The sequence below is a fragment of the Brassica rapa genome, unplaced genomic scaffold, assembly GCF_000309985.2.
Source record: "Brassica rapa cultivar Chiifu-401-42 unplaced genomic scaffold, CAAS_Brap_v3.01 Scaffold0640, whole genome shotgun sequence".
In the NCBI taxonomy this organism is placed as follows: Eukaryota; Viridiplantae; Streptophyta; class Magnoliopsida; order Brassicales; family Brassicaceae; genus Brassica; species Brassica rapa.
Window position 1 is genome coordinate 15,985 of NW_022610580.1, and position 13,753 is coordinate 29,737.

A 13,753-nucleotide genomic window follows, 5' to 3' on the forward strand; every position below is an offset into this window, starting at 1 on the left:
TTCATGTATTATGAAAGAGAGTTAAATATACATTAATATAAATATAGAATGTGTTTAGAAATTTTAAAACAACACTAAAGATCATATGCTTCAGTATATAGAACATTTACCGAACTCAATATTTTTGTAGAAGTTAACACATATATTTTGAAAAAAATTCAAAAATATGAAAATTCTATTTTAATGCATAGTTGTATTATTCACTAACATATGATGAAAGTCAAAGAGTTTTGAAACATTTGTTGTCTCTGTTTCTCTAGAAATAACAATTTTATAGTGGTTAGTCCACCAATTTAAGAAGTATTATGAAGTTTTACTATATTAATTGACAAAAAATTAAAACGATGCTCATGTACCATAAAAGAGAGTTTAATATACATTAATGCAAATGTATAATGTATAGTGTGTTTAGAAATTTTAAAACAACACTAAAGATCATAGGCTATATAAAATATTTATCGAAAAACTCAATATTTTTGTAGGGACCTATAAATATTGAGAAAATTTTAAAAATATGAAAATATTATTTTAAATTTATAAGAGAAGAGCAATTATTCAGATAATTTTTTATATATTGGAAGAATTTTTGGACCCATGTTGTGTGTGTGCGAATAAATATTTGATTATATACCAGCTACTTTTTTATATGAAAATATAGTAATCATCTTAAATCAATAGAAGTTTTAGAGTTTTGTACAATTTATTTACATATAATATCCCATGCAAATATCATATGTATTTTAATATTTGTACACCAATGTTATTTAAAGTAGAATCAAGACAGAAAAAGGCATAGAGCATTAAGGTCGTTATCAATTCGTAAAACAAACTAGAAAATACCAACGAAAACCTAAATTACATCTTCTTCACGACAAAACTCTTGTTAGGTTCTGATGTGTAAACATGGTCTTAAAGTCGTATTTTGAAAATGAATCAAACAAAATAATTAAAAGCTGCATTTGACGTAAATATATAAATAAGAAAATAAATATTTATTTTCTTTTTCTGAGAAACCAAATATTTATTTTATAAATAACGAAAACAAGTGCAAGATCCATCAAAGCAAAAGGAGGGTCTAAAGATTGAGACAGTCTCTTAGCATCTAAGCAAGCATACTTTAATGATATTCTTCTGTGTTTGTTAATACAGTTATGATATTTTCTAGTTCATATATATCAATAAATCAGGCATGTATTTGCTTTTTTTTTTGCTAAGAATTTATTTGCTTCATCAGTGTTTTTTGCCATCCATAAATAAAATTGTGCCACTGCATAATCGTTCTTCGAATTTACGAGATACAAGCCATCGATCATAATAGTTCTAGAAAAAGAAAAGAAAAAAGATCCAAGAACTCACAAAATCTACAATCGAAACGAATTAGAGGAAAAAGACAGTCATATTCATATATGGATGCTCAATAGACTGAGAAGTCACGAGTGGGTTAAAGAACTTGTCGAATTTCTTTAGTCATATGACAAAGCTCTTTGATTATGAAGGAAGTGGCACACTTTTCTGTTTTGACCCAAAATGACTTTATTTTTCAAAACTACTTACAATATCTATATGACAAGTCAACTTTTTATTGTAAACATTATCATATAAAATATATGTTCATATACATTGGTTGTCAAAATGACATTAAATTATTACAGAAAAAGTCGAAAGAAAAGAACAATTTCAGAGACAAGGAAAATCATCTCGCAATTAACTACAATAAATAAATTATTCATGTAGCAAATCTGTGTGATTTATAGCAGAAATACAAAAAAAATATTGTTAAAATGTATGAAACTATTTTTCAATATACATATATGAAAAATTATGTAGGGCATGGGTAAGATAGTTTTTTTTTTTTTTGGTAATCATGTTAAAATGGGTAAGATAGTTAATAGCTTATTAAAGCAAAACAGGAAATAAATCATGAAAATTTCATTTTATAGTATTTTGTATTTACAATACTCGACCGATTGATCGAATATGAGTCGAACATTTTTGCAAAAAAAAAAAAACATCAGCAAAGAAACATAAACAAAATAAAATTTAAAATGAATATGGACCCACTTTATGTTTTTTAAAATATGCCCTAGCCTATATATAGATAAGGGGTTCTGAGACCCATACACATAATAGGCAGCTACGAAACTTTCTACTCTCTGCCATAAATCCTTTCTTTTTTTTTTACTCTCCCTTTAGTAGAAATATAAAACCATGGGAATCGCAGAAGAAAGCAGCAAGCCAATGTGGGGTAGCGTGAGCCACACGTCTCCAGGTCCAGGCTACTCTCTCAACGGCAAAATCATGCTCTCCTCCGTAATCATCCTCTTCGCCGCCGTGCTCATGATCCTCTGCTTCCACAGCTACGCCCGATGGTTATTCCGCCGTCAAAACCGTCGCATTCGCCGCCGTATTCGTGCTCACCTCCGAGCTCTCACCGCCTCCACCATCTCCTCCTCCTCCCTTTCCCCTCTCGACACGGCGGTTCTCGAGAAGATTCCTATCTTCGTTTACTACTTGGAGACTCATCAAACGCCACTGGAGGAGTGCTCCGTTTGCTTGTCGGAGTTCGAAGAAGAGGACCAAGGCCGTATCCTCCCTAAATGTGGCCACGCTTTTCACGTTGATTGCATCGATACTTGGTTCCGCTCCAGATCCACTTGCCCTCTTTGCAGAGCTCCGGTTCAACCGGAAAGTCCCTCGACCCGACCCGAATCAGCCGAACAAGCCGCTTCGGTTAAACCGGTGGAGGACATAGAAACTGGAAGTTCTTCTTCCTCCTCCTCCTCTTCTTCGTCTTCGCCGTTGAGGTTTCCGATGGAGGCGTGTGAGAGAGAACCAATAGATTTAGTCGGTGTCATGGTGGAGACTCCTCACATAATTTGAAGGCTCTTCTAATAGTTACCCGGTTCTAACCAACAGCCAAAACGGATGTAATCGGGTTTTATCTTTGGAAAGACTATGGAGCATCTAGAGAAGCGTGCGGGCAAAGAAATGATATTTTTTCTTTTCTTTTTTCAAAACCGCATGAGATTTTTGACACGTAGCAATAATGCCAGCTCACGTGGCGCTAACGCTGGTCCACGTGGCCGTTATTGATGGACCACGAGAGCGCCTACGTTATCATCCACCACCACTAAAATTGCTACAAGCCTGGTGGTCTACGGAGAGCTTCTTACATAAAACTTTCATTTTTGTAAATTTATTATCACAAAAATCATAGCGACTGTGGGAACTGAATTAGCTAGGCACCACTAGAATTCACAATTATTTATTTCGAAAAAGATTACATGAATGACATCAAATGATACAACTTAGTGACATGTTACAGTATAAAGTTAGTTATGCAATCAGTCCACCGACGAAAGGCACCCCGGTTTGTCCAATCCAACCCTCGCCAACAAGGAAATTTGTGACGGTGAAATTGGAAGCATCACTAGCGTTAGTGATGACATGATAACCGGGCCAACCGACTCTGTTTGTTGTGTTAGAGCCGGGTCCAGTATTATTGTATTCCGCATAGTAAAGTGTGCTCAATGCGAAATCTCCAGACCATGCGTTCCAGCCAGTCGGGTCAAGAAACCCGTCTATGTATGTCTGCATAACAATAGTTCTCGAATATTCCTTCCACGGCCGACCAAGATAAGTTTTTACTGTATAGTTGCTCGAAGCCAAATCATCCGCAGGTCTTATCGTACACCCATGTAACACAGTTCCAGTGTTCTGGTTGGGGTCGGTACGACCTTGAGCTGTAACCTCATTTGCCTGACCTTTACGGGGCTGACGTGGATATAAATTACAGTTTTGTAACACCACCGCAGCATTACCAAATATAAAGTCAACCGTACCATAAACATCGCATTCACGATAGAATTGTCTGAGAGAATGCGTATATAAGGTATCTTGATAGGCTTCAAAACTACAACTATAGAAGACAGAGAAGTCTCCACCGCTCCTCAATGCGACGGCTTGATTCTTGGTTGGTCCTGCCGTGTTGCGGATTGTTATGTTTACGCCAATAAAGTTGGTACCTGATAGAACTGCGATTTATGAACAAAATTTAGAGTTAGTTGACTATTTCATTAAAACAAACCTACAAGATTCCAAAAATACTATTAGTTAAAAAGACTTAGCAAATAATTAAATATTTGAGAAATATTATTGTTTCATATTAGGTTAGTCGAGAACACAACGAATTGACGTGGAGTCAAAACTTTAGGTGGACCAACCGACCAAGTCGCCTTCGATTGCATGGGAAAAGTCTAAATTAAAAGCTAAGTGGACTAGCAATAGTTAGTTAAAAACAAAAAAAAAATTGTTTTTTTCCTGGTTAAAATATCTGAGGAAATAGGTACTTACTAAATGTGGCAGAGTTGAAAGTGGTCCATCCATCAACGACGCTCCGGTTTCCGGTGATAACAGTTTGGTTAATGCCGTCACCGATCATCATCACATACCTCTTGTACTTCGGAATCTCCACGTATTCCTCGTACAATCCCGCCGTTACATATATCAAGAAATAACCGTTACTGCCATCAGTTTTATTAGGCGCGGCTGCTACTGCTTCGTTTATGGTCGTGAAGTTTCCCGTCCCGTTCTGTATCACCGTCACCATATCGCTCACCTTAACAGCGCCTTCTTCAGTTTGAAGAAGCTTTCTCCCAGACCTAGTCACGGTGTTATAAACCGCACGAGCCCTTTCCGACATCTTTATGGGTAATCTACCGTTACGGAAACCACCGAAAAACTTTTTGAAGCTGGCTTGTCGGTTCCAAACAGGCCTCGACCTTTTCCTTATTGGCACCCAACCTACAAAAGTCAAATAATATCTAAGAATGCGTATTGACTGTAGAATATTCTTTTGATAGATCAATGGAGTAATCATTTTTTAAATAAAACACTATACCCATAAGCATGTGAAACGAAAAGAGCCGGGTATGTGTGTAAATTAACAGTTATTTCAACCAGTGTTTCAACTATCAAAATCTCGTGAGTTGGTTTTCTCATCATTTTCTCTTTAATTAATGAAAAAGCATTATTCACGAAAGCAAGAATTGTAGAAATGAAATGCGGATAAGATGCAGATTTCATGCCGCGTTATTGGTAAACGTACTAATTAAGTATGTTTAGATAAATGGAAATTACGTTCGTGCATGCTTAAATTTTTTATTTTAGGTATTCCTATTTGTAATATACCTTTGGAGAAGAGGGCAAGAGAGACCCCATAGAGTTTTGTATCGTTGAAAAGATCACCGGAGAGACCATTTTCAGAAGCCGTGGATGTAAGACCTTCAAGACAAGTCTGTTCGTTGGTGATTGTAGCACTTAGAAAAGTTTGAACATCCTCAGCCGTAGAAACCGACAGCGTTTTGGTGGCATCGACGGTCTGTGAGCTACTAAGGAGGAAGTCCATGGTCTGGCTGGCCAGGAACTTGCAGTCTTCGAGTGCCCGAACGGTTGATTTAGCAGCCACTTTGCCTTTCCGGTTTAGTTGATCGTCGATCAGTGACATGAACCGCCTGGCACGTGAGATGGACTGTCTTAGAGAGGAACGACCGTAGGTGTAAATATCTCCCGGCTGGTTTGGGAGAACCGATCTACAGTAAGATGGATCCGGTGCGAAGCGACATACATCTGACGGCGATGTGGCATTTCCGGTGGCCTGAAATTCAGCGGCGAGAGAAGGAGATGACAATAAAGAGAAGAAGCTAAGGGCGACGAACATGAGAATTTGAGACATCTTTTGGTTTTTGTTTAGAGCTTAATTGTGTGTTCGTTCGGTTTGAGAATTTGTGTCAAGTGTGGTGGATTATATATAGGGGTTTCAAGAACGTTCAATTTGGAATATATACAAGTTCAAAATCAATAATATATTAATGTATATATGTGTACATCAATAATTGTGACGGTGTCACAAAGTTCAAACATATATACCATATATATTGTTAATTATAATAATATTCACACGTATATATATCTGTCTCTCACTAAAGGCTATAGAAATAATAACCGTAACTTAGGCGTAATTTAACCCCCCCAAAAAACTAAGGCGTAATTACACTCCATCCTTGACAATTATAAATTGCATGGTGTTCAAGTTGAAGATTAATAGATCTTTTTATGAATACTTGAAAAGTCAATTATTGACCAACTTCTGATTCACAATTTGAATTTGTATATTCAGAGAGGTTTTCACAATTTAAAATTGTCAACCAACGTTAGGCCTTTAAAGAAAATTTTCGATTATATATCACTTGTTGGTAAAACAGCACGTTACCCATCAACAAAAAGTCAAGAGCTTCACATTATAAACTTTGATAGACTTCAGACCATTGCAAAATAGAATTTGCTTAAAAGACTTCATGCTGGGAAGTTTCCATGCATGTGAGAATAAATAAGATAAATAATAATAATTCGAATGGAATGATATTTGACAACACGTTTTGGGATCTATATATAACTTTGTCAAACAAAATATACATATATATATATACATGTTTTGTTGCCAACGAATGAGATTGTGTATTTATTTTTTATATATAGTTGTACCAAAATCAATTATTTGATCAACTAACTAATCTTGTTTTTATTTTTTTGACGAAAGGCTTAACTAACTAATCTTGTTGCATTTAATTGGCTGGGTATAGAGCTTTTGTTCTTGGGCTAAGACTTAATTAGACGACAGCCAAGAGATACGAATTTGGATATGTTTGTATACATAATGACACATGAAATCGAATCAGCTTGAATAGAATGTATTAGATATTTGATATATTGTTCTTTTCGCCACCGATATTGATATCTTACTTAGTTCATTGACTACACTTGTATGTGGCCGTAAATTCGTTTCGAAATATGAATTAAAATTTATTAACATGTTATACATTGTCATTATTTGGATGTAGCCATGTAGGAGTTAGGAGTTTTATTTTATTTGATGGCAAACAATGAAAATAATGTCCACTAACTTTGATTTTCAGATTAATATCTTGAATTTTTAATTTGTATCCCATGACATTAGTAGAGGGTATCTCTTCCAATGTTGTCTATGCATATGTGTTTTATAACGCAATATGTTTTCAACTGGTAAAGATTATGTTTACATCTATAAAATAATTTATTTGTATTTTTATATTGATGAATTTTAACAGTGTAAGTAGTTATTTTCTAACTTTGTAATCAAATATATAAAAATAACAAACACAGTAAGAGACGAACTATCACAACAACTATATTTTATATCTTTTATTTAGTTTTCGGAGTCGATTTTAATTGTATTTAGTATTAACTATTGCTGGTAAAGAAATTTCTATCATCTTAGTTTCATGGCGTTGAATGTTTAGAATTTTTATTTTTAAAAATCATGATTGACATATGTATTAACATTTTTAATTTGAAGTTGAACAATAAACGACAAAATACATTTAATTTCGGTTATTAATTTGAATTCCACTTGTATCTTTTGATAAGTGAATATATCCGTTAATAATCATCAACCACTAAATCTTATTTAATACTTCCTCCGTTCCTAAATGATCCATATTTTAAAAAAATATGTTGTTTCTAAAAGATTCATTTTTTACATTTTCAATGTATGTAATAATGAAAAATTGTAAACATCAAAAACATTAATTGTGTTTACTGAATTTTGATTGGTCAAAAGTCATAAGAAATAGCTAAACACAGAAAATATTTTCAAATTTTATTATCAAATTTTAAGTGTTTTCTTAATAAGTGTGAAAATTCCAAAACATAGATCATTTAGAAACAGAGAAAGTAGCTGTGAAACTAATATTTTCTCTATTTGAATAAATGAATTTGTTAGTTTTTCTCTCACAAAAATAGATTTTGAATTTGTATACTTTTTATTTGTTAATGATGATATATTATAGATTTCATAAATAATTCATCCTCCGTGTTTAATACTTGATTTTTTAAAAAGAAAATTTTCGTTCCAAATTAGATGATGTTTTAAAAGTTTAATGTAAAGTTTATTAACTTTGTATGTTGTTTGACCATTTATATAATGAAATTTATTTTATTGGTTAATTTATGGTTAGGCAAATATTTAATGATGTTTTTATATAGAATATATAAAATGTCATCTAATAAAAATCTGAGGGAGTAAAAATGTATACAATTATTATTGGTCAAGAGTGATGAGACATTATTTTAAAGGATGTATTTATAACTAAACATTAAAAATTAAAATGTGTGAAAATTTGAAAGAGTTTATCAATTAAAATGGTGAGAGTGATATATATAGCTGACAGATCAACAAAATATAATTTTCTCGTTTGGTTAAATCATAAATGTAAAACGAAATGAAAGGGAACTAAATTTGGTAGGAAACTGACGCTGACTTATTATAAAACTAAATCATGTCTCGGTTGTCAAGTTTGGCTCCCACCCAAACTTTTTTTAAAGAAAGTCTTAAATCGGCGACGTTATTCTCATACAACGCGTGAAGAAGTCCATGCAATGCCATTAATGGAGTTGAACTGTTTGCATAAGTAAGAAAATATAAACGACTTTTGTAATGAAGTATAAGATCAATTGTATTTTTAACCAGCTAATTTTCGTTTATTATATTGTGGTTTTTACTTAAGCAAACCCCACTAGCAGTACTAGTTGTTCGAATAGAGCGGATAGAGCATGTGCCTTCTTCATATTGCATATTCAAGGTAAGTTTCGAGTTGTGTATTTGACAATAAATATCCGTTTCCGCCGTATTTGCCGGTTACTTGAGAAATTGAGTAATAATGATCACTAACTTACTGGCGAAAATAAAAAATACAAGTATAAAAAGCACTTGTCCTAAGTGTAATAATTGGGTATATGATAAACTCATTATCGGTGTTAACGGCGACAAAAAAGCACTTGTCCTAAGTTGTCCATGCCCACTCCTTTGCTCAAACAGACGCAATGTTTTGTTGAAGCAGCTTGGATCTCGGCGACAAATAAGAGATGTTTTGGCTGGATTTTCAAGGACCCTATAACAGGATCTACATGATCCATGTTTTCAAACCGCAGCCATGTCGGTCCTGCTCTTATTGCAGAAGCTTTTGCGGTTAAAGCTGCACTCTCAGATGCAGTATCTTTGGGGTTCACCTTGGTCATCTTTTGGTCTGACTCGAAAACGCTCGTATCTACGCTGTCCTCACAAGACAAGCTCATTGACATTTAAGGAATCTTGCATGACATCTCTGTGGATCCCTTGTATCTATCTCCTTTAATTATGTTCCTCGTCTTGAAAATAAGCATTATATGCTCCTTAAACTTGAATTCTAGTAGTAATGAAAGTATGGTTTGTTCCAAAAAAAAAAATCAAATGGCAAACATGGCCAGGAATCAAAGAACGAGAGTAGATTATAGAGTAAGAGCGAACAATATATTATATACATAAACCGCGGTCTAATGATCGATTGTAATTCTTAGTAAACCGGTTTGGGAGACACTGGGCTAGAGAAATAGAAAGGTTCAAGGATGTATAGGTCCAAGTTGTCGCGGCTAATGAACTTGGAGCTGTCAGAAGAGAGTGTAGCTCCGGTGACACCTTTGTTGACATTTGTCGGAGTCTTACACGTGGAGACCGGAGAGCTCTCAAGCTTCACTTTGCAGCCGTTGATGCTCTTCACCTTGTGGGAGAGTCCGTACGTGATGAAGTAGAAGTATCCTTTCAAGTCCGTTGGGTAGCTCGAGAGTGTAGCCTTAGCCACTAGCCTTCCGTTTGAGTCCACGATAGGACACACAACATTGACCTTGGCCCCTGTCAAGTACATCACCTATTTGATTCAGTCTCAATCCACGTATGCAAGAGTAAGCAAAAAGCCCAAGTAGAGATCAGAGCTTGGACGGTGATATACTGATATGGAATATTTCTGCTAAACTTCAGATAAAACAAAATATCATGAATTTTCTTAAAAAAATAGACCTCCAGTTTTCAGTTCTAAATTAAATGTGAATTTTAAGTAACATTGAATAAAAAAATATTTAAAAAAAAAACGATTCACAAATTAGTAATTACTCAACTTCTCCCCCCCCCCATAAAAAAAGGTTTTGCTTTTCAAAGTGAGTTATTTGGTTCACGATATGTTTTTAAATGGGAAATGATATGATCGCGTAATATGAAACTGCACCTTGGAGAGGGTAGGTTTCGTTGCCAGATTTACAGAAGATGAGACCTTCGATGGCGATTTCAGTGTTTGGCAAGTATGGAGTCTTAACCGGAGATGTGAAGTTGGTGGGCGGAACGTAAGGTTCTGAAGGAGTGTGCGTGGTTGGTGGTAGCACGTAATAATCAGCAGTGGCCACAACCATCACCAGTGCAAGAAGGAGGAGGAGGAAGGAAGCGCCGGTGCCTGAGGATGTCATTATCAAAAGCTTTTCTTGATTGGGCGTTGTTTTGTTGGTAAATGTTTGATCTCAAGACATGACCTTAAATATATAGAACAAATGTGATAGAAATATTTTAAAAATTAGTATAAGATGCGTGTCCATTAGAGGTTCGAGGGAAGAGACTTGATTGGGTGCACGTTTAAATTTGTGTCAACATAGTAGTACTCCAACTCCTGCGTGTGTGTTGAAGGCTTAAAAAAGTGTTATATAATCATGAATAAAAAACAGATACATGATTATGTGATGATTTTAGAACATGATTAATGGGAAGTTTTTAGGATGAGTTCTTAACGAAATATAAAAAAAAACCGTTTTTTTAATTTTGAACTAAAAAACTAAGAATCAACTCTTAAATAAGATATTTAAAAACCGGTTTTTAGTTTTTTAGTCAAAAGTTAAAGAAACGGTTTCTTATATTCCGTTAAAAAATTTCATTAATGATGCTCTTAAGAAACTTTTAGTCGGAAATATGCCATATAATAACATCTCCATATAAACCTATTACTCTTGTTGATAAATAAAAAAAAACTATTACTCTATATATTAGTTTGATTTGTAATGAGATCTCCGATCATAATAGGCTATTATTGTCGATTTTTGTTTGTTAGTCAGCCCAATTTATATAATCAACAGCCAAACGATCAATTGGGCTACTGTTGGATTGAGCATTTTGCGGATTTTACAATTTTTATGGAAAACAACTGTTGTCTTTAATTTTGTGGTTTACTCATTAAAAACACAAGCCATGAAATAAATTTAATTTGTACATTGGTCAGATAAATTTATGTACTACTGACTACTGTTGTTGTAGATTGCTGAAATAAAAAAGCTCATGAAATAAATCTAATTTTGTTGGGGATAAGTATGAGTAGTTAGATCATTGTTGGTAACTGCAAAAAGGTTACGTTATAGAAGAAAAATAAGTAGAAACAATAGTCTCTTGAAGCTTTAGGTACCAAAAAACACCTTTTCTCTCCCAACCCCATTAGGGTTTTCCTGTGAACGTCTTCGCCGCCGTCGGTGTGGCCTCTCGCCCACCGACGAGAACACTCCTCTTTCTCCCTCCTCTTCCTTTCTTCCATGGTTCTGCTTGTTCCTTGTCCCTTTGCACCGTTGCTCCTTCCTCCGCCTCCAGAACCGCCGCCGCTCGTGTTTCTCCTAGATCTGCCAGTCGAGTGCTCTCCTCATGTCCTTTCCGTTCCTCTCCACCCACCGGATCTGTCCCTGTTCCTTTGCCGCTTCTTCGACTCTGCAGTGATTATACTGTCCGTCCGTTTAGTAAATCTATCATTTTCAGTGGTGTTTGTTCTTATGGTTTTCTGTGACTCCTTTACTGCAGTATGCGGGTTCAATTCCGGGTTATATCCGGCTCGTTCTAACTCTGTTAAGTTCGATTTTGGTCTCTTAATCTACTGGCCTCAAGTTCCTCAGATCTGTGTTTATTCACTAGTACCTGATATAAAAATTGACATGGTCTCTGGTTGGAATTATGAATCTGTGTCTTGTGCATTTGCTTCCGTCTCTTGGTTGCTCATTGTCCCAAGTTTCATAGTTCATTTGTCAAGAAGTTTGGAGAGTACGCAAAGTCTCATTGAGAATGAACTCATAGCCTTGGTTGGTTTGGGGTCTCATTCCTCTGTTCTCAGGTTCTTCAGTAGCAATTATGTTGCCTTGGCTCATTCCTTTTCTGCAGTATGCAGGGTTTTATATGTCTGTGATTTAAATGTGGAGGTGTATGTATTTTTTTCTAACCATTGGTGGCAATTTGGAAAGAAAAGCAACAATATTTGCTTCCTTACATTGCATCAGATTTATTTGGTCTCACGAAGACTTGGTTGCTCATTGTCCCGGTATCATGACCTCACTGCCTTTGTTGCAGAGTGTCTAGCCCTTTTGGGCATTTCTCAGCTGGTTTGCAAGTCAGACTGCCATGAACTCAATCGCCTCCTTTCAGAGAGTTGGTCTTCTGATGTTCATTGGATCTTATTAGCTATTCGATCCCTTATCTTATCTTTTGAGGATTCACATGTATGTGTTGTGTTTTCTTGTGTTTGTAATATGGCAAGTTGTGCCTTTCTACTTTGTATTTCCTCCGTTGATGGAGGTTGAGACTTTAAGTTAATGGAATTGTTGTTTGATCAAAAAAAGAAGAAAAATAAGTAGGTAGTCAAGCAAAAAAACTGCAACAGTGTAAAAAGGCCTTCCTCTGACTTGTCTCTCTCTATAAAAAGGCCAGTTCCCTCTTAGCAAGGAATCATTAGTCTTTTCTGTTCCAAAGAAAAACGGACCTTGAATAATCTTTTTCCTCCTATAAACCCTATACTTAAGCAAGTTCTTTTTTTTTTTTTGTTTCCCTAAGAAGAAGTATGTGTGGAGGTGCCGTCATTTCTGATTTCATCTGGTCATTGAGACGAGCTTCGTTTGCTGAGGCAGAACCGAGTCAAGTCGGCTACGAAGGCTGTGTCTCCATCGAGAAGCGTGTCTGCTCAGGCTCAGGTACACTCCCATTTTTTGTAGATAATAAATAACTCTCTCTCTCTCTCATGAGTGGGTGGGTAATTTAGTTTTATGTCGTCGACCTGAACTGAACAGTTGGTGGGGAAAAAAGAAAAGAGAAGAAGAAAGAAGGCAAGAATAAGAGAGAGAGGAAGAATATGTACAGAGGGATAAGGCAGAGGCCATGGGGCAAATGGGCGGCTGAGATTCGTGACCCGAGGAAAGGTGTTCGTGTCTGGCTTGGCACTTTCAAAACCGCCGAGGAAGCTGCTCGAGCCTACGACTCTGCAGCCATTCGAATCCGTGGCGGCAAAGCCAAACTCAATTTCCCTAACGACGATTCTTCTTCGACCAGAAGAAACTGCATCATCAAGAAGAATAAAGAGGTATGTGGTGGTGATCATTTGATGAATGCTTGCGATCAGTCTCCTCCTCCTACAGACGACACGGAAAACCAACAAGTCAAACAGTTGTCGGAGGAGCTGATGGCGTACGAGGACTACATGGGATTCTATCAGATTCCTTATCTCGACGGCCAATCCTCGACGGAAGATGTTCCTCAACTCAGCCTCATTGGTAATCTCTGGAGCTTCCAAGACAACGTCTAAGAATTTATTCTCCCGGTTTATTATTCCTTTCGAATTTATCCGGTTTGCTCATCCAATCTTTGTTATCATCATTCCTTGTTGTTTTACCATTAACATTTCAAGTGTAATAAATGAACAGTTAAATGTTACTTTGTTTCGATCTTAAACGTAAAGCTTCGATTCACTTTAACCCAAATAAAATTCAAGTTTCAAAACATTAAACCTCTCTGTACGTGACCACTATTTGTTCTGAAGATAAAATTTGGCAAATAAAATAA

General features: G+C 35.7%; 4 protein-coding genes across 5 annotated transcripts; 2 read left to right on the plus strand and 2 right to left on the minus strand.

Annotated features, from left to right (window-relative positions):
* Positions 1 to 368: 368 nt before the first annotated feature.
* Positions 369 to 3,327, plus strand: LOC103843699 (RING-H2 finger protein ATL5). Its single transcript, XM_018654999.2, has one exon. The coding sequence runs from the start codon at positions 2,209 to 2,211 to the stop codon at positions 2,878 to 2,880; it is 672 nt and encodes a 223-aa protein (XP_018510515.1). The 5' UTR covers positions 369 to 2,208; the 3' UTR covers positions 2,881 to 3,327.
* On the minus strand, positions 3,250 to 6,270 carry LOC103843688 (probable pectinesterase/pectinesterase inhibitor 20). Its single transcript, XM_009120449.2, has 3 exons — positions 5,191 to 6,270; positions 4,354 to 4,803; positions 3,250 to 4,034 (listed from the first exon to the last, which is right to left on the minus strand). The coding sequence occupies exons 1-3, from the start codon at positions 5,732 to 5,734 to the stop codon at positions 3,337 to 3,339; spliced, it is 1,692 nt and encodes a 563-aa protein (XP_009118697.1). The 5' UTR covers positions 5,735 to 6,270; the 3' UTR covers positions 3,250 to 3,336.
* Positions 6,271 to 6,741: 471 nt separating this feature from the next.
* On the minus strand, positions 6,742 to 10,416 carry LOC103843707 (proline-rich protein 3). Its single transcript, XM_009120471.3, has 2 exons — positions 10,134 to 10,416; positions 6,742 to 9,763 (listed from the first exon to the last, which is right to left on the minus strand). Exons 1-2 carry the CDS (start codon positions 10,366 to 10,368, stop codon positions 9,429 to 9,431), a joined length of 570 nt encoding a protein of 189 aa, XP_009118719.1. The 5' UTR covers positions 10,369 to 10,416; the 3' UTR covers positions 6,742 to 9,428.
* A 1,009-nt stretch (positions 10,417 to 11,425) lies between these two features.
* On the plus strand, positions 11,426 to 13,642 carry LOC103843716 (ethylene-responsive transcription factor ERF071). Of its 2 annotated transcripts, none has more exons than XR_004453987.1 (2): positions 11,426 to 12,888; positions 12,985 to 13,642. XR_004453987.1 is itself a non-coding variant. In XM_009120483.3 (2 exons), exons 1-2 carry the CDS (start codon positions 12,759 to 12,761, stop codon positions 13,494 to 13,496), a joined length of 642 nt encoding a protein of 213 aa, XP_009118731.1. In that variant the 5' UTR covers positions 12,560 to 12,758; the 3' UTR covers positions 13,497 to 13,642. The 2 variants fall into 2 exon arrangements, 1 of the variants encoding a protein (XP_009118731.1); XM_009120483.3 differs by having other exon boundaries at positions 12,560 to 12,888.
* The last annotated feature ends 111 nt before the right edge of the window (positions 13,643 to 13,753 follow it).